This window comes from Eriocheir sinensis, chromosome 33 (assembly GCF_024679095.1).
Source record: "Eriocheir sinensis breed Jianghai 21 chromosome 33, ASM2467909v1, whole genome shotgun sequence".
In the NCBI taxonomy this organism is placed as follows: domain Eukaryota; kingdom Metazoa; phylum Arthropoda; class Malacostraca; order Decapoda; family Varunidae; genus Eriocheir; species Eriocheir sinensis.
This window is the reverse complement of record NC_066541.1, coordinates 575,555-597,149: the sequence shown is the minus strand read 5'-3', so window position 1 is coordinate 597,149 and position 21,595 is coordinate 575,555. Positions and strand designations below refer to the sequence as shown.

General features: G+C 42.6%; 1 protein-coding gene across 6 annotated transcripts in view; it reads right to left on the bottom strand.

Annotated features, from left to right (window-relative positions):
* Positions 1–2,150: 2,150 nt before the first annotated feature.
* LOC127006496 (spectrin beta chain-like) overlaps positions 2,151–21,595 on the bottom strand; it is a 63,116-nt gene continuing 43,671 nt past the window's right edge. For 5 of the 6 annotated variants that reach the window (XM_050876431.1, XM_050876433.1, XM_050876435.1 and 2 more), the window contains 3 exons: positions 18,392–18,485; positions 10,900–11,079; positions 3,269–5,137 (listed from right to left, as the gene is read on the bottom strand). In XM_050876431.1, coding sequence (XP_050732388.1) covers positions 4,945–5,137; positions 10,900–11,079; positions 18,392–18,485 — 467 coding nt within the window. In that variant the 3' untranslated portion in view covers positions 3,269–4,944. Of the gene's footprint in view, positions 2,706–3,268; positions 5,138–10,899; positions 11,080–18,391; positions 18,486–21,595 lie in introns of those variants that run through there. The other variant, XR_007759603.1, reaches the window with a different exon arrangement.

The window sequence follows — 21,595 nt, the reverse complement described above, 5'->3', positions numbered from 1 at the left end:
GATATTTGAGAAATATACGACAGGATTTTCATTTGGACACCACCGTGTCAGTGAGACACAATACAGAACGGTATAGGCTATGAGCCTGTTGGTGATAGCGAGCTAGTTTCCAAGTGCTAATCGGTTCACGGATAGAGAAAGTCATATCCGCCAGAGTTATTTTATTAAGTATGACCCGAAGGAGGAGGGAGTAAGGGTGACTCCAAGTGATTAACGTGGAATATGGGGTAGGGTAGGGAGGAAACAAGCAGTGTTACATTATATGGTCTTGGTTTATTAGGACACTGGGTATTTATAAATAATCTGCCACCCCTTTAAGAGGGGGGGGAAGGAAGACGATTTAACTCAACCTATCCTGTAACGGCGACGGGACAGCGAGTCTGAAAAGGACCAAGGGCGACGGAGGCCTCTATAGTCTCAACCCTGTCATTATTCTGTTGTTACCAATATGACAAGATAATGCAATACCATGGATCTATGGCAATACATACAAAGAAAATGGGGGGAAAAACATTTATAAATATATAGGCGACAGCAACACTCTCCCTCCTCCTACCAGTCACGGAACTCGCGTCAGCACTTTTCCCTACGTATTTTGATGCGTCACAGAGGCCACTACAGGGGGGAGGGTCAACAAACACGCCGATTTGACACCCATCCAAACTAGTGTGTGTGTTTGGGAAAGAAATTATAAGGGGCTTCCCAATATGACTAGGGAGGAGGTGGTTACAGGCATTGAGGGATGACTTATCTGCCGGCGAGGTGATGTCTTATGGCTCCTGGGCTGGGTGCTCCATTCACCGGGACGGCGAAGGTGCCGGGGGCACCCACTGTTAGCTGTAAGCCGGGCGAAGGGTATCAGATGACTAACTGTGGTAACCCTTATAAATCATGTGAACACTAATTTTAACTGGGAAGTTATATCCAGGGAGAACAGCGCCTACCTATAAGCCGGGCGAAGGGTATCAGATGACTAACCTCGTCCAGCGCGGTGGGGGCGGGAGTATCTCGTGAAGGGGGAGGGGGTAAGAGTAACAACGGATAGGAGAGAGGGAGAGTGCGTGCCGCTGATCGCCAGTTACCCTAACTAATAATTATGCAGGGAAGGTTATATCCTTCGACGACGGTTCGAACCTTTCTCAATAAGTTTGTAGAGGAAAATTAATGTCCAGACGTTATGTGCTCGTTTTGGGGCACTACACAAGCTCATCCCTTTACTGTCCAAATCCCTTATGCAAGAGTTAACCAGCATCATCCTTCACGCTGGTAAACTCTGGAACAATCTTCCTTCATCTGTATTTCCTCCTGCCTACGACTTGAACTTTCAAGAGGAGGGTATCAGGACACCTCTCCTCATTAAACTGACCTATCTTTCAGCCACTCCTCTTGACTCCTTTGTAGGAGCAGTGAGTAGCGGTCTTTTTTTTTTTTCAGTTTCCTTTTCTTTTTTGCCTTGAACTGTTTCCTCTACTGTTGAAAAAAAAGAAAAAAAAAAGAACATGGTATGAAGTTAAGCTCTATGGAAGGTGTAGTCTAGTGTTTGATTTCTTCCCTACATATAGGCAGGCATGCTCATGAAATTGCTTGTATTTTTTTTTCATAAGTTTCATAAGTAAGCGTATTTTTCTTTTTACATAATCATATCTGTTTGTTTTACCTTGAAATAGATATACTTTGTGTTAAAAGCATTGCAAAAGTAACAACCATTGCAATGTTAGAGAAACTTTGTGTGATGAGTGCTTCTTTTACAGTTTCTGTTGGTGGTAATCTGTGTGTAGGTGATATGACTACATATTAGAGTACCATGGAGACTAAGCTGAGACTTATGAAAAGAACTGCCACTGATAATGCCGGTGCTTGCATTCACGCAGCATATTATGTGGATGTTACGCCGATTGTTACGTTTTCGTAAATTTCCATACATATTTTTTACACCATATTATCTTGATTTACATTGACATTATACATTTAATACTGTATCAGTGTCAAATTCAGAAGTTAATTTTTCATCATCATAAATGGGTCAATGATTTGGACACAGGAGTTTCTAGTGATGTCAATAAGTTTATAGAAGATACAAAGATTAGCAGAGTAATTTAATCACAAGAAAAATAGTAAGTATTAATCAGGGGGCAAAATTATAGAAATACTTTGGAAATAAATTTATTTCTAGAAAATACACACATTTTCATGTACCTACACAGTCCTCTCCCTAGAACACATCCTTTAGAAAATGAGAAAATAATGTGAAGTATATAAGTATAAAAAAAAAAAATAATAATAATAATAATAATAATAATAATCAAGGAAAAGTACAAAAAAATCTCAGAGCAAGAAACAGTATTTAAGGTACCAGAAAATAACAAATGTTAATATTATTGATCATTAATGCCAAAGGGTATCCTACTAGCCTTAATACACAAAAAGGAATGAACCTATGCTGCTTACCTGATAGTTATATCTCTTAGCAGCTTTTTTAAACAGTTTGACAATAGAAAAGTAAATTTATGCATAATGAAGTATTTTTGATGTCTTCTGATATTTACATAATTTATGTGCCCTGACACTTCCTTTACCTAAACAATATTTCTTGTGATTGATACTCCACAATAAGACTGCAAAAAAAGCGTGGTTGGGATTTTTTGGCGCTCCTCCACAGCCAACCAGCAGCCCCACCCCAGCAGGCACTGGGTGTGGCACCAAGCCTATAAAAAGATAAACAAATGGTATAGAAACTGGCAGACTTTATCTCTTCTGGCCACACTAAATATTTTTTTTGACCCCTGATACTTGTTTGCCATGATTCAGACATTTTCTGTATAATTACCTCTTCTTCACAGGTATTTATCCTTTTTATTTGACTGCAACTGTTCAAGAACAAATAGAAGCTATTTTTAAGTTTCCTTCTCATTGCTTGTTTTTAGTTTCCATCACCAACTCAAAAAGTCCTCCACACAAACATAAATTTCCACTAATTTCTGGTATTACCCCCAATTAACTTTTAAGATTACTTCATAGCCTGGAAATCTCCTACTAACAGAAAAATATTCTGATCCCTTCAAGTTAAAGACTTATCAGATTTCTCTGTATTTAAGACATTTCAATTGATATAATCCTTACTTTGATCTTTATGGTGCATGCATTTGTTATGAGAAAATGTTTTACTAGACTAAGGCCAGTTTATAATTCACTATAGAAACTGGACAATCAGAGAAGTATCAGTCACCACAAGCATTTATGAGCTGTTAGTATAATGAAAATCATCAAAATCACTTAAACAATTTTATTTAAGTGTCACAATATATGATATACAGTGGTCACTTTTATATGTAACAATTAAGATTACTTCATTCGAGTAAATTTAGTCAGAAATCTTACCCTACAGCTATGAAGTCCGTAAGCAATTTTTCACCTAGCATCCTTCCATTAAAAGTTAGTTAGTGGTGGATGACTGAAAGATGTCTAGTGGTGGAACAATACACAAATCCATCATTAGTCACCAGTACTGCTGCCACGCGCTGCTGTGCTGCTGGAGCCTTTGGACACACAACATATGGGTCAGGTGACGCTAGAGGGACACTCGCGAACACAAGCCAAAGTCACAACTACCAATGAACAACCATGAAACACAGATGGGATTGGGTGTTAAGGGTCAGGCCCCTAGACCCCAGACAACAAAGATATGGATACCACAAGATGCCTCTTTTTATTGCTTTTAGCCTCTTGACTAGAAAGTTAATTGTTCTGTAAAAATGCAAAAGAGACACACTGTTGCATACAAGCAGTTTATTTTGCATGCAACTGTGTGCTCGTTAATAAATTTCCATGGACGAGACTCCAGCAGGCAACAGTTCACTTCAGCAGGAAAAAATTGAAGATGATAAAAAGCACGAGTCAAGCACAGTGTGGGTGAGGGGCAAGTCCTACCATGCTAATCGGGACCACAGGACTCTTGCCACTGCTGGGGGAGGACTTGGCTGCTCCATGAAGGACTCCCAAGTTCTCCAGATCAGTGCTGATGCCGAAATGCTGAATTTGATTGATTTTTTGTATGAAAACTTAAGGCTGAAACTTGAAGGGGAAAAATGATAACAAAAAGAAATCTCTTCATGACACATCTACACTCCCAAGCAAAGTACATTTACCCATTTACAAGACTAATTTGGTGGCTGGCTTTCATACTCTGGTAATGATTTAAACAGCTGTGAAGTAGTACATGATTTCTTTGTAAATTCAAGCTTAAAGCAGCACAATAGTTATAGTTCTATCTTTTTTTCTGTACAGTACAATTACATAGGTGCTATCTAGTCAAAACTGTGATACTACAGCTAAAGACAGATAAAATTAACAAATCATTATCTTTGTAAAGTAAAGGACATATGAGAATTCACTAAATATATTATTTCCACACTATCCCTCAAGAGAGGAACATTCAGCCATGGCAGTGCTAGGCAGACATTGGGAACTGCACACACTCAGATTTTCTTCCACCTCAACTAGTACACAAAACTATCAACATTTTATGTCAGGGAAAATTTAACTTCATGCCTGATATTGGTAATACAATTAAAAGTTCAGTTAATCTTTTGGGTGAGAAAACTGTCATTATAGAAAAAGTCAGCACAATTTTCATGATGCTACCCTTCAGACCCAGTAGGGGAGACTCAGCATGAGTGTAAGCTGATGATGCCAAGCACAGCATATCTGTCCCCACTCCCTCAGCAGTAATAGTTGCCAACAACAGAAGCCTACACCAGCAGCAGCAATCCAAAGTTAATGCGGGTATCCCATGCTGGGTCTGAAATAGGCATTTATAAAAGGTATAACAGTAGTTTAAAAGACCCAGGACACAGGAGAAGAATACCAGAAGAAAGAATAATGACTATAGAAAAGGAGGCCAGGAACTGGAGGGAGAGTGGTCAGTCACAGACTCAAACTTGTCCATTATTTCTTCTTAAGAGTGAAGAAACTACGTCGCTTGGGTTCATCCTTCTTCTCAGAGCCGGCAGGCAGTGTCTGCGAGCGAGAAGGCCCAGCAGAACCCTCGGAGGATGTGGCAACTTGCAGAGCACTGACCCACATGTTCAACTCCTCCTCGTCTTTGGCTTGGAACAAATACTCAGACCCACCAACCAGCCTGTAAAAAATTCACAGTATAAAATCATAAACATGAATAAGACTCTGTTTTCCTATCATTCTAGTGACAATGAGATTTATGGCTGTAATATTTAAACAAATTAGTTTGAAATGCCCTTAAAGTTTTATCTAAATATTGCATCAGTATTCAAAGCATATAGTTTAAATGTTATACCTAAATGAAAATGTAAATGTCATACCTAAATGAAAATGTAACAAAGTGACAAGAAAGCCTCATAAGCACTTAATCTATTTCTATAAAAGCACTAAGGCATTACATCATTCTTACTTAGAACTATACACATTCAACCAGAAGATTTTCATGTACTTTTCACACACACACAAAAAAAGTTAATCTTCTAAAATTCATGATTTAACATATTTTGGGAGGGGAAGGTAAATTAAGGTGAAGTTGGGGGCATACACTAAAGCTGTGCGTGGCCTTGGTGCTCATCTCCATCACGTTGGCTCATGAGCCTGTGGTAGTAAATAACCATTACCCCGGGACACAGGACCAGTGTGATATCAGGGATACAACAGTTTACCTTCCCCAGGTTTCCTCAGGCACCCATTTATTGACCAGCCCAAAAGAGAAGGATAAACAGATGGGTGGGCTGTGTGTTGACTGACCAGGACAGGATTCAAGCCATGGACAGCAAATTGGTAGTTAGGCATGCCAACTACTTCACAACGAAGGAGCATTTTTGGAGACATCATATTTTCATTACTTAACACATTTCATCTTGATTTTTTTTTGTGAATACAGTCGTCCCTCAAATAGTACTGGAGTTTGGGACCCAGGAACCCCGTACAGGTAACTCTCAATTTACATGAGTATTGTGTCCTTGAAGAGGTCATGTAAATCAAAAACAATGTAAATCAAACAAGAGGTAAGTTTGTATCGAAAAATAAATATTCACATCATTCAGTGGAGAGAGAGAGAGAGAGAGAGAGAGAGAGAGAGAGAGAGAGAGAGAGAGAGAGAGAGAGAGAGAGAGAGAGAGAGAGAGAGAGAGAGAGAGAGAGAGAGAGAGAGAGAGAGAGAGAGAGAGAGAGGTAGAGAGAGAGAGACCCCATTGAGAGAGAGAGAGAGAGAACTCTCAATTTACGAGAGAGAGAGAGAGAGAGAGAGAGAGAGAGAGAGAGAGAGAGAGAGAGAGAGAGAGAGAGAGAGAGAGAGAGAGAGAGAGAGAGAGAGAGAGAATATCCATATCACCGAGATATCCACTCAGGCACTCAGTCTCAGCCTCACTCGTGTGAGGAAGAAATGCGGGACACCATGAGCGACTGGATAGTATTGGTACCAGTAATGAGCAGTCTGGTACTGGTACCGTACCGCATAGCTGGTACTGTTAGTACCGGTACTGGTACCGGTACCTGCCCACCCCTATTGTTGAGTAGCGTGGCAGCGTGGGTACTGTATTGTTGTTCAAGTGGCGTGTGGGAAGAACTGTGCTCAGCTGTGTGGCCGCGGCGCTGTGTGAGTCCAGTTGCGTGAGACATCTGGGGCGGTATTAATAAAGACTCCTAGCAGTACTTTTAGAAGTGCTGCTAGAAGCTGTTTTCCTTTGATCAGTAGCTTTTAACTTTATTGCTATAGTCTTTCCAAATTACTTGGCCAATAATAATTATTTACACCGAAAAGCCCCAGCCCAATTCTGGCTAAGCTCCGCCCCCCCCCTTCACCTGATTGGCTGTTCATGACGGCATGGTTGTATCAAAGACATGTACCAAATATATATGACTGAGATAATCTAGCTAGTTTCATGATTAAAAAAATATTTGTAATTTAATTGAATGGCAATACTCTACTTAAAGAATCAATGACATCAACTAAGAAACCAAGTACAATAATAATTATGCCAGTTTTCAGGGGATAACGGGCGGCCCTTCATAACAAGCAATGTAGCATTGAAGGCGATTATAGTAGGCTACCTATTAAGTAATGCACACTTTCCGTCATTATTTCCTACATAGCTCATTCACATAGGCATACTAAATATAATCACATAAAAAATATCTTCTACAGGAACTTCATACAGGTAAGAATCATTGTATTAAGGAATAAGTTTCGTATCTGTGGCTTGGAGGGGCGGGTGTGTACGCTCACGGAAAAGCAGGTGACGGTGAGCGCGGCAGACAACGCACCCATCCCTCCAAGAAACAGATACGAAACTTATTCCTTCCCCCCTGGAACAGCTGTTTATCCGTATTTTTTTTGACAGAACATGTCAGACCCGATAATTAGTGCGTGGGGCCATCAGTCAGCTGTTATTATCGTTATTATATTGAATGAGACATCCGAAAAGTTAGCTCTTAAGTCATTAAAAGTACCCCAAGAGGACTTTTACATTTTCGGCGACTCCTAGCAGTAAAGTCGCTTCTTCTAGCAGTAAACTTGGTTTGTCAACATGGGGTGTGGCTTAGGCAGGCGAGGGGGCGGAGCTTCGGCCGCCGAGACGAGATGCCAGCTAGTCAGTTCCTTCCGCTCCACATGCAAACACCTTTCTTTATAACCTTAAAATTGGCGACTCCTAGCAGTAGACTCGCGACTTCTAGAAGTTAGCAGCAAAGTTACAAGGAAACTCGCTTTGAAAGTTGAATTTCACTCCTTGGAGTCTTTATTAATACCGCCCCTGGTGGCCACTCCATAAAATATTGCGTACAGGTAACTCTCGATTTACATGAGTTTGGTTTACGCATTTTTGAAGTAACGCGGGGTCCAAAATCCAAATAAATGCTTAATTTACATGTTTTTTTCACTTATACGCAATATATTATGGAGTGGCCACCAGATGTCACACAATTGGACTCACATGGCGCTGCGGCCACACAGCTGAGCTCAGTTCTTCCCGCGCGCCACTTGAACAACAATACAGTACCCACGCTGCCACGCTACTCAACAATAGGGGTGGGCAGGTACCGGTACCAGTACTAACGGTACCAGCTATGCAGTACGGTACTGGTACCAGACTGCTCGTTACCGGTATCAATACTATCCAGTCGCTCATGGTGTCCTGCATTTCTTCCTCACATGAGTGAGGCTGAGACTGAGTGCCTGAGTGGATATCTCGGTGATATGGATATTCTCTCTCTCTCTCTCTCTCTCTCCACTGAATGAAGTGAATATTTATTTTTCGATAGAAACCTACCTCTTGTTTGATTTACATGGTTTTTTATTTAAGTGACCTCTTCAAGGACACAATACTCACGTAAATTGAGTGTTACCTGTATAAGTGAAAAAAACGTGTAAATTAAAAATTTATTTGGATTTTTGACCTTGTGTTATTTCAAAAATGTGTAAACCAAACTCGTGTAAATCGAGAGTTACCTGTACTATTCGAAAATTCGTATAAAATTAGTGCCCCCCCTAAAAACACTCCTGGGCTGCGTTTGAGAGAGGGAATCGGGACTCTCGGAACATCTCAAGTGGTCTCAAACGTGTGACGCAGCAGCACAAGTTGCCAACTCGGCACGTCCACTGGCTCAAGGCTTTGAGAGGTGGAACGCCTTCGTGCTGTGATGACGTCATCAGCAAATATGGCGGCCCAAACAAACAAATATAAATGTTTCCATTGCATTTCACCTCTCTGTGCCACCATAACCACTGCAGCTTCCTTTTCATCTTCTGCTGTAAGGAGTTTGTCAGCCAGGACAGCTAGTAATGCATGTTAAATGTCACCAGGAAGATCAGCGTATGCCATTTTGCTGCGAGTGAGACGCCGTTACCATAGCAACGACGGGGCTTAGTAAAAGGACGGCCTTTATCTCTACTCTTGCAGCACTCTTGGAGCATTGGCAGTTACTGCGGCAAGAATTTCTTTTACACTGTGATAGATACAGTGAACACTGCTCTCATTCACATGGTATGCTCTCCCTATCGCAACGTAGCTCATCCCAAAATGTAACTTCTAAATCTGAATTCTTCTGCAAGGTGAACACCTTTCTTGAATGCTTTGTGGTGCTTTCAGCAGGTGTTTTGCTAGAATAGTGTTGCCACTCATGCCATGGCTACTTGGTGTGACGAGCAGAAAATTTTAAAAAATCCTAAAAAAATTATTCCATGACAATCCGTATAAAACCGAAACCGTACTATTTGAGGGATGACTGTACATGAAAAACATATACAGTAAAAGTCCTTTAATCCAGAGTACACGGGTTAAGGACCCTACAGATAGCAGATTTTCTGGATTACTAGGGGTCTCAAAATGTTCAAAACACACCATGCAAACACATAAAACTCCTCCCTGCATCATTGACAGGTTTCAAAAGCTAGGGCACCACCAAGTTTTTTTATGTAAACTAAACGTAATGCCTTAAAATGACCAAAAACTGTAAAACTATCAGTAAAACAAGGTAAAACTAGTGTGTATGCAAGTATACACTATCACTCATCCCCTTCAGCACTTCTTGTTAATCGAGTGTTCATCACTTAAAAGTGGCAATGGGAAACCAATGACCAAACCCTGAGGAACACTGGCAATGACACAGCTCATCTGTGACTCTAAAGGAGACTCCTTTGTAAAACTACAGAACCCTCCAGAGTTTCGCGCTACCGAGTTTCGCAATCCTCGAGTTTCGCACTTAGTCCTAAATTCTTACCATCTTGACTTTCGTGCATTATTGCCCCAAGTTTCGTGCTGCTTTGACATGTACAGGTCACGTCTACCTACCATCTGCGTCACACGCTCTGCCTTGAAATGTAGTGTCACACTGGCTATTTTCCTCCAACAATTGGGGCTGCGGGCAACCAAGGTTGACTGTATGCCCAACCGGGAGCGAGTTATCGGTTGTCTGACAGATGGGAAATGGTTGTGGGTACAAGCAACTGCGTGGCTGTATGTAAACAAACAGATGACGGCAGTAGCTGAAAAGTGAGGAGCAGTAGAAGATTGCCCACCAAGAGACTCGTAAAGGGGACTGGCAAAGCTGCTTTGTTTACTATTTAACTGACAAGATATGAGAACACCCTGTGCTTTAGAGTCACAGTTCGAAAAACTTTTTTCTCCAGTCTATGAAAATTGTAGGACTCCCAGTGTTGTGTTCCTGGCTGTTCTCCCGCGAACTACGCATGCTCAGAAGCGAATGTAAACAAACAAAGACTTCTTGATAAACAGAGCTGTTCTCACGCATCCCAAGACAGCATGGCTATGCTCACTTCGCATGCCAACTCCCCCCACCTCATGACCCTATGATGCCCTCTAGAGTACACAGGATAAGTGAGAGGAGTTTTTGAAGCTATACAAGGAAGCCAAAAATAGATATGTCCCAAAGGTAACCAAAAGGGTTGTTGGTAAAAAGGAGTGGTTTAACAAAAGATGCGAGGCAGCTAGAAAGAGAAAGGAGGAAGCTTGGAAGGGATGGAGGAGACGAAGAAGAATCAACTCGTGGAACGATTTCAAATAAGCAAGGAATGAATATACAAAGATTAGAAGAGAAGAAAAACGGAAATATGAAAAAGATATAATCGTCAAGTGCAAAGACCAACCCAAACTATTCTATAGACATGTGAACGGCAAATTAAAGAATAGAGAAACCCTGAAGACCATCTATCAACCTGGAGTCTAGATTCTCTCTAAAAGAGGATCAAAGATGAGATCTGGGGATACAGCATGAGTCAACCAAGATGATGCCTCTATAAACAATTGCCTGTGCCATAATGGGCTGGGGCTGATCATCAGGCCCCACCAAGAAAGCTTAAAGGCATCATGGGCAAGGTGGAACAGACCCTGTTTCCCGGTTTGATTGTGTCAACAAACTCACCTCAGGCGCAGCACATGCTTCTTCTTCGTGTAGTCATCAGCCACAGAGGCCTGTCCCCCAGAGAGGTCACAGGGGCCCTCTGCCCTGAAGTAGACCTCTGGAGCAGCCTGGTAGCTCTTCCGGTCCTTGTAGCAGAACAGCATATTGCCTCGCAGCACCAGGTACAGCTTGTCCCATGATCTGAAGATTATGGAATAACCATATAAGACACAAGAACAGCAAGACATGAATCACAGCATTCCCCTATTACCACCACATAAAGACTGTTTTTTCAAGAGACACACTCATATAGATCACACTAAACCAAAACACATTATCATTAACTACCATATTTTTTTTATGTACAAGATCTATTTTTCCACAAAGGACAGGGTCTCAAAAGCCACCTCTGCATTATAAACTGAATGTAAACTATTTTTGACGTTCTAAGGCATACCATACCTTTTACAACAAAGATTACGAGCTTACATGATTATTTTTCCCGTTTCCTTATTTTTTTTACTTGTAAGTTAAAGAAAACTGGTTATTGTGAGACTGACTGTGGAACAATCTTTCTAGGGAGACCATTTAACTCCTACAGCATCGACACTAATATAAAAAGGTTTTGGTGGCACCTTTACATTTCAGTCCGGAATCGAGCCAAATCTATTCTTTGACTTACCAAAACCTCTTTCATCAATAGAAAATGTCAACACCTAGCTTTTGCTAATTCTTCCTGTGACTTCTGGCACCTAGCCAAAAATATCTCCTTCAATTTCACTTCTTCCTCTTTCCCTCCTCTCCTTAACCCTGACGGCAGCACTGCCGTCTCATCTGTCTCTAAAGCTGAACTCTTCGCTCAAACTTTCTGTAAGAACTCCACCCTGGATGATTCTGGGCATATTCCTCCTACTCATCCCCCCTCTGACTCCTTTATACCTGTTATTAAGATTCTTCCAAATGATGTTTTCTATGCCCTCTCTGGCCTCAACTCTCAGAAGGCTTATGGACCTGATGGAGTGCCTCCTATTGTCCTTAAAAACTGTGCTTCTGTGCTGACACCCTGCCTGGTCAAACTCTTTCGTCTCTGCATATCAACATCTACCTTTCCTTCCTGCTGGAAGTAAGCCTTTGTACAGCCTGTGCCTAAGACCATTCCAATCCCTCAAACTACCACCCTATAGCTTTACTTTCCTGTCTATCTAAAGCTTTTGAATCAATCCTTAACCGGAAGATTCAAAAGCAGCTTTCCACTTCTAACCTTCTATCTGATTGCCAGTATGAGTTCTGCAAGGGGCGTTCTACTGGCGATATTCTTGCTCTCAGAACTGACTCTTGGTCATCTCTCAGCCGTTTCGGTGAAACTTTCTCTGTTGCACTAGACATATCGAAAGCCTTTGACAGAGTCTGGCACAAGTCTTTGCTTTCTAAACTGCCCTCTTTCGGATTCTATCCCTCTCTCTGTTCCTTTATCTCCAGTTTCCTTTCCGGCCGTTCTATCTCTGCAGTGGTAGACAGTCACTGTTCTTCCCCTAAACCTATCAACAGTGGCATTCCACAGGACTCTGTCCTATCACCTACTCTCTTCCTGTTATTCATCAGTGATCTTCTTTCCATAACAAACTGTCCTGTCCACTCATATGCCGACGTCTCCACTCTGCATTATTCAACTTCTTTCAATAGAAGGCCATCCCAACAGGAAGTACACGACTCCAGACTGGAGGCTGCAGAACGCTTAACCTCAGACCTTGCTATCATTTCTGATTGGGGCAGAAGGAACTTTCTGTCCTTCAATGCCTCAAAAACTCAATTTCTCCACCTATCAACTCGCGACACAATCTTCCAAACACCTATCCCCTATTCTTCGACAACACTCAGCTGTCACCATCTTCAATAATAAACATCCTTGGTCTATCCTTAACTCAAAATCTTAACTGGAAACTTCACATCTCTATCGCTAAATCAGCTTCCTTGAGGTTGGGTGTTCTGTATCGCCTCCGACAGTTCTTCTCCCCCGCGCAGTTGCTATCCATATACAGGGGCCTTGTCCGCCCTCGTATGGAGTATGCATCTCACATGTGGGGGGGCTCCACTCACACAGCTCTTCTGGACAGAGTGGAGTCAAAGACTCTTTGTCCCATCAGCTCTCCTCCTCCTACTGATAGTTTTCTGCCTCTTAAATTCCGTCGCGATGTTGCGTCTCTTTCTATCTTCTATCGCTATTTTCACGCTGACAGCTCTTCTGAACTTGCTAATTGCATGCCTCCCCCCCTCCTGTGGCCCCGCTGCACACGGCTTTTTACTCATGCTCATCCCTACACTGTCCAAACCCCTTATGCAAGAGTTAACCAATATCTTCACTCTTTCATCCCTCATGCTGGCAAACTCTGGAACAATCTTCCTTCATCTGTATTTCCTCCTGCCTACGACTTGAACTCTTTCAAGAGGAGGGTATCAGGACACCTCTCCCCCCGAAATTGACCTCTCTTTCGGCATCTCTCCACCACTTAGCTATCATTTTCATCCCAGACCACAACTCTCCATCACTCTACCATCACCTTTATCTCGCACCACAATCGTCCATCACTCCACCATCACCCATATCCCACACAACATGTGTCCACTATCCCACCACCACCCTCATCCCACACAACATGTGTCCACTATCCCACCACCACCCTCATCCCACACAACATGTGTCCACTATCCCACCACCACCCTCATCCCACACAACATGTGTCCACTATCCCACCACCACCCTCATCCCACACAACATGTGTCCACTATCCCATCTCCACCCTCATCCCACACAACATGTGTCCACTATCCCACCACCACCCTCATCCCACACAACATGTGTCCACTATCCCACCATCACCCATATCCCACACAACATGTGTCCACTATCCCACCACCACCCTCATCCCACACAACATGTGTCCACTATCCCACCACCACCCTCATCCCACACAACATGTGTCCACTATCCCACCACCACCCTCATCCCACACAACATGTGTCCACTATCCCACCACCACCCTCATCCCACACAACATGTCCAATATCCCACCAGCACACTTATCCCACACAACATTTGTCCACTATCCCACCACCACCCTCATCCCACACAACATGTGTCCACTATCCCACCACCACCCTCATCCCACACAACATATGTCCACTATCCCACCACCACCCTCATCCCACACAACATGTGTCCACTATCCCACCACCACCCTCATCCCACACAACATGTGTCCACTAACCCACCACCACCAGCATCCCACACAACATGTGTCCACTATCCCATCTCCACCCTCATCCCACACAACATGTGTCCACTATCCCACCACCACCTCATCCCACACAACATGTGTCCACTATCCCACCACCACCCTCATCCCACACAACATGTGTCCACTATCCCACCACCACCCTCATCCCACACAACATGTGTCCACTATCCCACCACCCTCATCCCACACAACATGTGTCCACTATCCCACCACCACCCTCATCCCACACAACATGTGTCCACTATCCCACCACCACCCTCATCCCACACAACATGTGTCCACTATCCCACCAACACCATCATCCCACACAACATGAGTCCACTATCCCACCACCCTCATCCCACACAACATGTGTCCACTATCCCACCACCACCCTCATCCCACACATGTGTCCACTATCCCACCACCACCCTCATCCCACACAACATGTGTCCACTATCCCACCACCACCCTCATCCCACACAACATATGTCCACTATCCCACCACCACCCTCATCCCACACATGTGTCCACTATCCCACCACCCTCATCCCACACAACATGTGTCCACTATCCCACCACCACCCTCATCCCACACAACATGTGTCCACTATCCCACCACCACCCTCATCCCACACAACATGTGTCCACTATCCCATCTCCACCCTCATCCCACACATGTGTCCACTATCCCACCACCACCCTCATCCCACACAACATGTGTCCACTATCCCACCACCACCCTCATCCCACACAACATGTGTCCACTATCCCATCTCCACCCTCATCCCACACATGTGTCCACTATCCCACCACCACCCTCATCCCACACAACATGTGTCCACTATCCCACCACCACCCTCATCCCACACAACATGTGTCCACTATCCCACCACCACCCTCATCCCACACAACATGTGTCCACTATCCCATCTCCACCCTCATCCCACACATGAGTCCACAATCCAACCACCCTCATCCCACACAACATGTGTCCACCATCCCACCACCACCTCATCCCACACAACATGTGTCCCATCCCATCTCCAACCTCATCCCAAACATGTGTCCACTATCCCACCACCACCCTCATCCCACACAACATGTGTCCACTATCCCATCTCCACCCTCATCCCACACATGTGTCCACTATCCCACCACCACCCTCATCCCACACAACATGTGTCCACTATCCCACCACCACCCTCATCCCACACAACATGTGTCCACTATCCCATCTCCACCCTCATCCCACACATGTGTCCACTATCCTACCATCACCCATATCCCACACATGTGTCCACTATCCCACCACCACCCTCATCCCACACAACATGTGTCCACTATCCCACCACCACCCTCATCCCACACAACATGTGTCCACTATCCCACCACCACCCTCATCCCACACAACATGTGTCCACTATCCCACCACCACCCTCATCCCACACAACAGGTGTCCACTATCCCACCACCCACATCCCACACAACATGTGTCCACTATCCCACCACCACCCTCATCCCACACAACATGTGTCCACTATCCCACCACCACCCTCATCCCACACAACATGTGTCCACTATCCCACCACCACCCTCATCCCACACAACATGTGTCCACTATCCCACCACCACCCTCATCCCACACGTGTCCACTATCCCACCACCGCCCTCATCCCACACAAGATGTGTCCACTATCCCATCTCCACCCTCATCCCACTGTAACGTACCCGCCGGCATACCAACACTGCGGAAGCTAGTTAAAAGCCAGCTGGGAAAATTGGAAATACTCCCTTGTACATGGCCATGATTATTTACCGGATCCAGTTTCTCCTCAGCCGAAACAATACCCATAGTGGTTAAAATGTTATAAGTCGGTAAGGGAAGAGAACGAGAAATACGAACCACAGCTTGGGTTGGCACCCCTGATATAAATCCACTATATATATATATATATATATATATATATATATATATATATATATATATATATATATATATATATATATATATATATATATATATATATATATATATATATATATATATATATATATATATATATATATATATATATATATATATATATATATATATATATATATATATATATATATATATCTATATATATATATATATTTATATATATATATATATATATACGTTATGGCCTAGAAAATGAGGGAAAATTAAGTTTAGAATTAACACACAAAAAGACAACCTCAGAAAGGCAGAGGAAGGATAGATTAATGTTCCAAGCTGAAAGGCGAGAAGGAAAAGTGTTGGAACCTGGGGAAAGGCCACGTCAGAAGCGAAGGTAACCAGGCAACCGCTTTACCTGGCAAGATTCATTCTAGACTTAACCTTCCCGCACGGCACAGGTAAGCTCACCGCTCGCTAGAGTCCTGAGTGCCTGGGAGTGAGAGATAGCCCTAGCCAGTGTTCATTAGTGATTCATTCTAGACTTAACCTTCCCGCACGGCACAGGTGAATGGCGAGAGACAGCTGAAGGCTGGTGTCCAGGGGAAGGGAAGGCGAGAGGCCCGCCGTCTTGAAGATGCCCAATTGAGAGTCGGGAATGGACCCAGACGCCAGTGGTTAACAAGGGTCATGCCCTCAGTCATGAGTGCCTGAACTGAGCAAAGGTAAGGGCGAGACACTCCAGTCCCTGCCGCCCCCGAGTCCAGCAGGCTTGTGATGGGAGTAAATGGCTCCAAAACACCCCCTTTAGGCACGGCACAACAGCATATTGTGTAGCTCTCAGGCCTCCACCCGCCAAGGAAATTGTGTCAAATGGGTAAGGGGCACCCACTGTGTGGATGAGGGGCTAGCAGTGACCTCACCTCCCCTTTAGCTGTAACAGTCTGGATCTTTCCCTCATACTAACTCTTTTCTTCCTATTTTTTTTATGAGTGTTTTTTTGTGTGTGTGTGCACGTCGGTGCAGGAAGTTGAAATCGGAGTGTCTAGCCAATCGGGCGGTAGCCCTGTGATATATCCCGACATGTGTTCATCTCTCTTGTGTGTAGCATTTATCGATAAGAATGTTCGGGATTAGAAGAAAGGTTTTCACGTTTGTAAACAAAACATGCTTCACTTCCCTCGTCTAGTGAGGATATGGTTAGAACCAGAGATCCATAGACGACTTTTCTGGAAGAGGCTTACGCCTGTGACTTCAGCTCCATAGCCTGTCATACTATTAGGTAGGGTTCTTTTTTGTAGTGGATATTTTGAACTGTGTATTTAAATTCCCACTTTGTATTAACCAAAACATGCTACACTCCCATCGGGAGTGAGGATTATTGTAAGGGGGAAGGGAACTTGGGAAGCAAACTAATAAATTGTATTCTGCCTATGTCCTGTATTAATGCATACAGCCTTCCTAGCTTACGGTGCAGTCTCGCAATCTCCCCCACCACGACCTCCGAAGGTAACCACGACCCCACACTACCAAACTTTGGACTGAGGATACCATCTACCCATAGTAAGCTGGGGAGCGACAGACACTATCTACCAGGTGGGACAGTTGTTAAGGTCAAGTGTTACCTGGCCTGCCAGGGCAGGGAGAGTCTGGGAACTAACCAGTTAGTTTAGTTCCGTCCCACCTGGTTCATAGAACTGCCGTTCCTCGCTTACAGGCTTTGGGGGTTGTGCCATATTACAACCTCCTGGTGGCAGCTTACAGAGAGGGAACAGCAGGGAATCAAACCCAGCCGTACACTCTCTGTGAGGTTGAGGAATCATAGCGTCACTATTCTTCCTCTTCCTCCCCTTTTTCTATTTGTCAACAGGTGATGGCCAGGGGTCGAACCCGGGGCTGTTACATCACACAACATGTGTCCACTATCCCACCACCACCCTCATCCCACACAACGTGTCCACTATCCCACCACCACCCTCATCCCACACAACATGTGTCCACTATCCCACCACCACCCTCATCCCACACATGTGTCCACTATCCCACCACCACCCTCATCCCACACAACATGTGTCCACTATCCCACCACCACCCTCATCCCACACAACATGTGTCCACTATCCCACCACCACCCTCATCCCACACAACATGTGTCCACTATCCCACCACCACCCTCATCCCACACAACATGTGTCCACTATCCCACCACCGCCCATATACCTCAAGTCTCCTTCACTCAACCATCGCCCACACACCAGACCACAACTCTCTACCATTTCGTTTCTTATAATCAAACCACCCCGAGCAGGATACTCACCGGTTGGATGCCTTTTTGGTGGTGGACTCCCACTCATGTTTACGCACCAGACTCCCTTCCACCAAGTCCTCGTCCCCAGTCGGGCTCGGTCGTTCTGTGGCAGTCAGGCAAACATTGGAGATACACACACTGGCTTTTCATAAATCACTATTTTGAATCCTCTCTCAAATGTATATCTTTTCGTGTATATCATATAGTGAGGAAATTATGATTATTTACAGCTTGCTAATGTTACCCTTCAAAGCAGCTTCAACCTGTACAAAGTGACTGAGAAATCATAACAAATTAAAAATGTAAACTGAGGTGTTGGAACTTAAAGTAACATTCAGTGAGAATCATGCTTGTTGCTGCATGCATATTAAGCCATTTTGTTGACCATAAATGATGCTATACATACAAAACATTCTAAATCATATCATGGACACGTTTACAGCAAATCATAGCTAGCTCTCACACTCCTAATCAAGCTGCACCACATAACTAGGGCTGCAAGGTATGCTAGGGACAAGACCAGCTGAACAAAATATTGCTATAAGACTCACACCCAACACAGACCCAACTCAGATGATGATAAATAAATTCCAATTTCTATGACTAAAAATGTATACCTGGAAACTGAAAATGTTATGTAATATGTTTAACAGTCTATACTATAAGCAGCCATTCCAAGATATATATATATATATATATATATATATATATATATATATATATATATATATATATATATATATATATATATATATATATATATATATATATATATATATATATATATATATATATATATATATATATATATATATATATATATATATATATATATATATATATATATATATATATATATATATATATATATATATATATATATATATATATATATATATATATATATATATATATATATATATATATATATATATATATATATATATATATATATATATATATATATATATATATATATATATATTTATATATATATATATATATATATATTTTTATTTTTATTTCTATATATATATATATATATATCTCTCTCTCTCTCTCTCTCTCTCTCTCTCTCTCTCTCTCTCTCGTGATATGGATCTCTCTCTCTCTCCACTGAATAAAGTGAATATTTATTTTTCAATAGAAACCTACCTCTTGTTTGATTTACATTGTTTTTGATTTACGCGACCTCTTCAAGGACACAATACTCACGTAAATCGAGATATCTGTATGTATATATATATATATGAGGCCGTGCGAGCGAAAACGTACAAAGCGCCATCTGGCCAAAAATGCGATTTTGTGGTATAACACTATTTTGACCCTTCCTTTATAAGCGAGGAATGTCGGTTTGTACAAAACTGCAGTGGAAATAGGCCTGGGAGTCCTTCAAAATAACCCTACATTATCACCTACGCAGTTGAAAGTGAGATAAGAAAGCAGTCATGGCGAAAATGTACAGAGCGCCAATAGCATCACTGCAAACGTGCAAGCTTTTCCGTCTAGCGCGTAGTGCAAACTCTTAGCATTTATTGTTTATTAGTATATTTTACGTTTTGTAACTTCCTTCATGTTCCGGATTATTATGAATATCATGAACTGTGTATGACATATTAAAAAGTTAATTAATATTGCACATCATGGATGTTTTGAAAAACCTACTTTTCGGACCTATATATTTTTTTTTTTTTTAACTGAGTACATGGGTATATTCTTGATACCTTAACCTTGTTTTTGGTCTTTGATTGAAGTGTCCACCTTAAAACCAATGAAGTTATGATAATTTAAACATTGCAAAACTTTAAACGATTTCCGCATTTAAAAAATGGCACTTTAATGCTTTTTGCAATATATATATATATATATATATATATATATATATATATATATATATATATATATATATATATATATATATATATATATATATATATATATATATATATATATATATATATATATACAGTACCCTATCGAGTTTCACGTTATCTGAGTTTCGCGATCCTCGAGTTTAGCGCTAGTCCTAAATTCTTACCATCACGAGTTTCGTGCATTACTGCCACGAGTTTCGCATTGCTTTGACATGTACAGGTCGCGTCTACCTACCGTCGGCGTCATGCGTGCTGCCTTAAAAGGCGGTGTCCAACCATTGGGGCTATGGGCAACCGCAGTTGCCCATATGCCTAACTGGGAGTGAGTTGTTGGTTGTCTGTATGAACGGAAAACGGTTGTGAGTACTAGCATGGGTACGTGGATACCTCACGGCTGTAAGTAAACAAACAGACGATGGCAGTGGCTGAGGAGTGAGGAGCAGTGGAAGATGGCCTGCCAAGAGATTCGTAAAATGGACTGGCAGAGCTGCCTTGCTTACTACTTGATTAACAAGATAAGAGAACACTCCGTGCTGTGGAACCACAGTCCAAAAAACTGTTTTTCTCGAGTCTATGAATATTGTAGATCTCCTGGTGTTGTTTGCCTCTTCTTCTGCTTTTGACCTGTAATGCATGGCAGCGATGGTGAAAAGTAATAGTAGAAAATAGCAAAAGGGCATAGAAAAGCAAAATCAGGGAAAGAAAAGAACAGAAAAACACCTAAGTTCAGGGTGAAGTGTATAAGTGCGCACTGTGAAAGCGGCCCTGAGTGCATGTTGTGAAGTATAAAAGTGTGGAGAAGGAGGACCTAGGAAGCAATACAAAGCATTACAGGTCAAAAGAAGAAGGTCCACTACACTGGCCGGTGTTGCGAGAAATATCTCCTCGCTGAAATTAGTCATTCTGCTGTCCACCACGCATGCGCGCTGTGGGAATACACAGCATTAAAAGTGTTAATTTGCTTGGATTTGTTCTTTTTTGTCCGCTTGTGGTCTTTGTGAGCGGTGAGGGAAATATGGAAGCAGTAAGCAAGTTGAACCTCTCTGCGAGCTATTTTGCGACTGTGGCGGCAGTTTACGTTCAATAGGCATTGACAAGTCAATCATGATGTTAGTGATTCAATGATTTAAAGAATTGGCAGATTATATCATAACACAGAAAATGACCAGAAAATATTGGTTTATCCAACTGTCCCACGGGTGACCGCGAGCGACTGCCCTTCCTTTAGCAGATGACACCACGTGGATCACAAGCATGCATTCAGAATTGCCACCCAGTTGTAAGGCAGCCGGCTTCAACTGCGGCTTCAAAACGACCTGTTCTCACATCCCATTTGCTG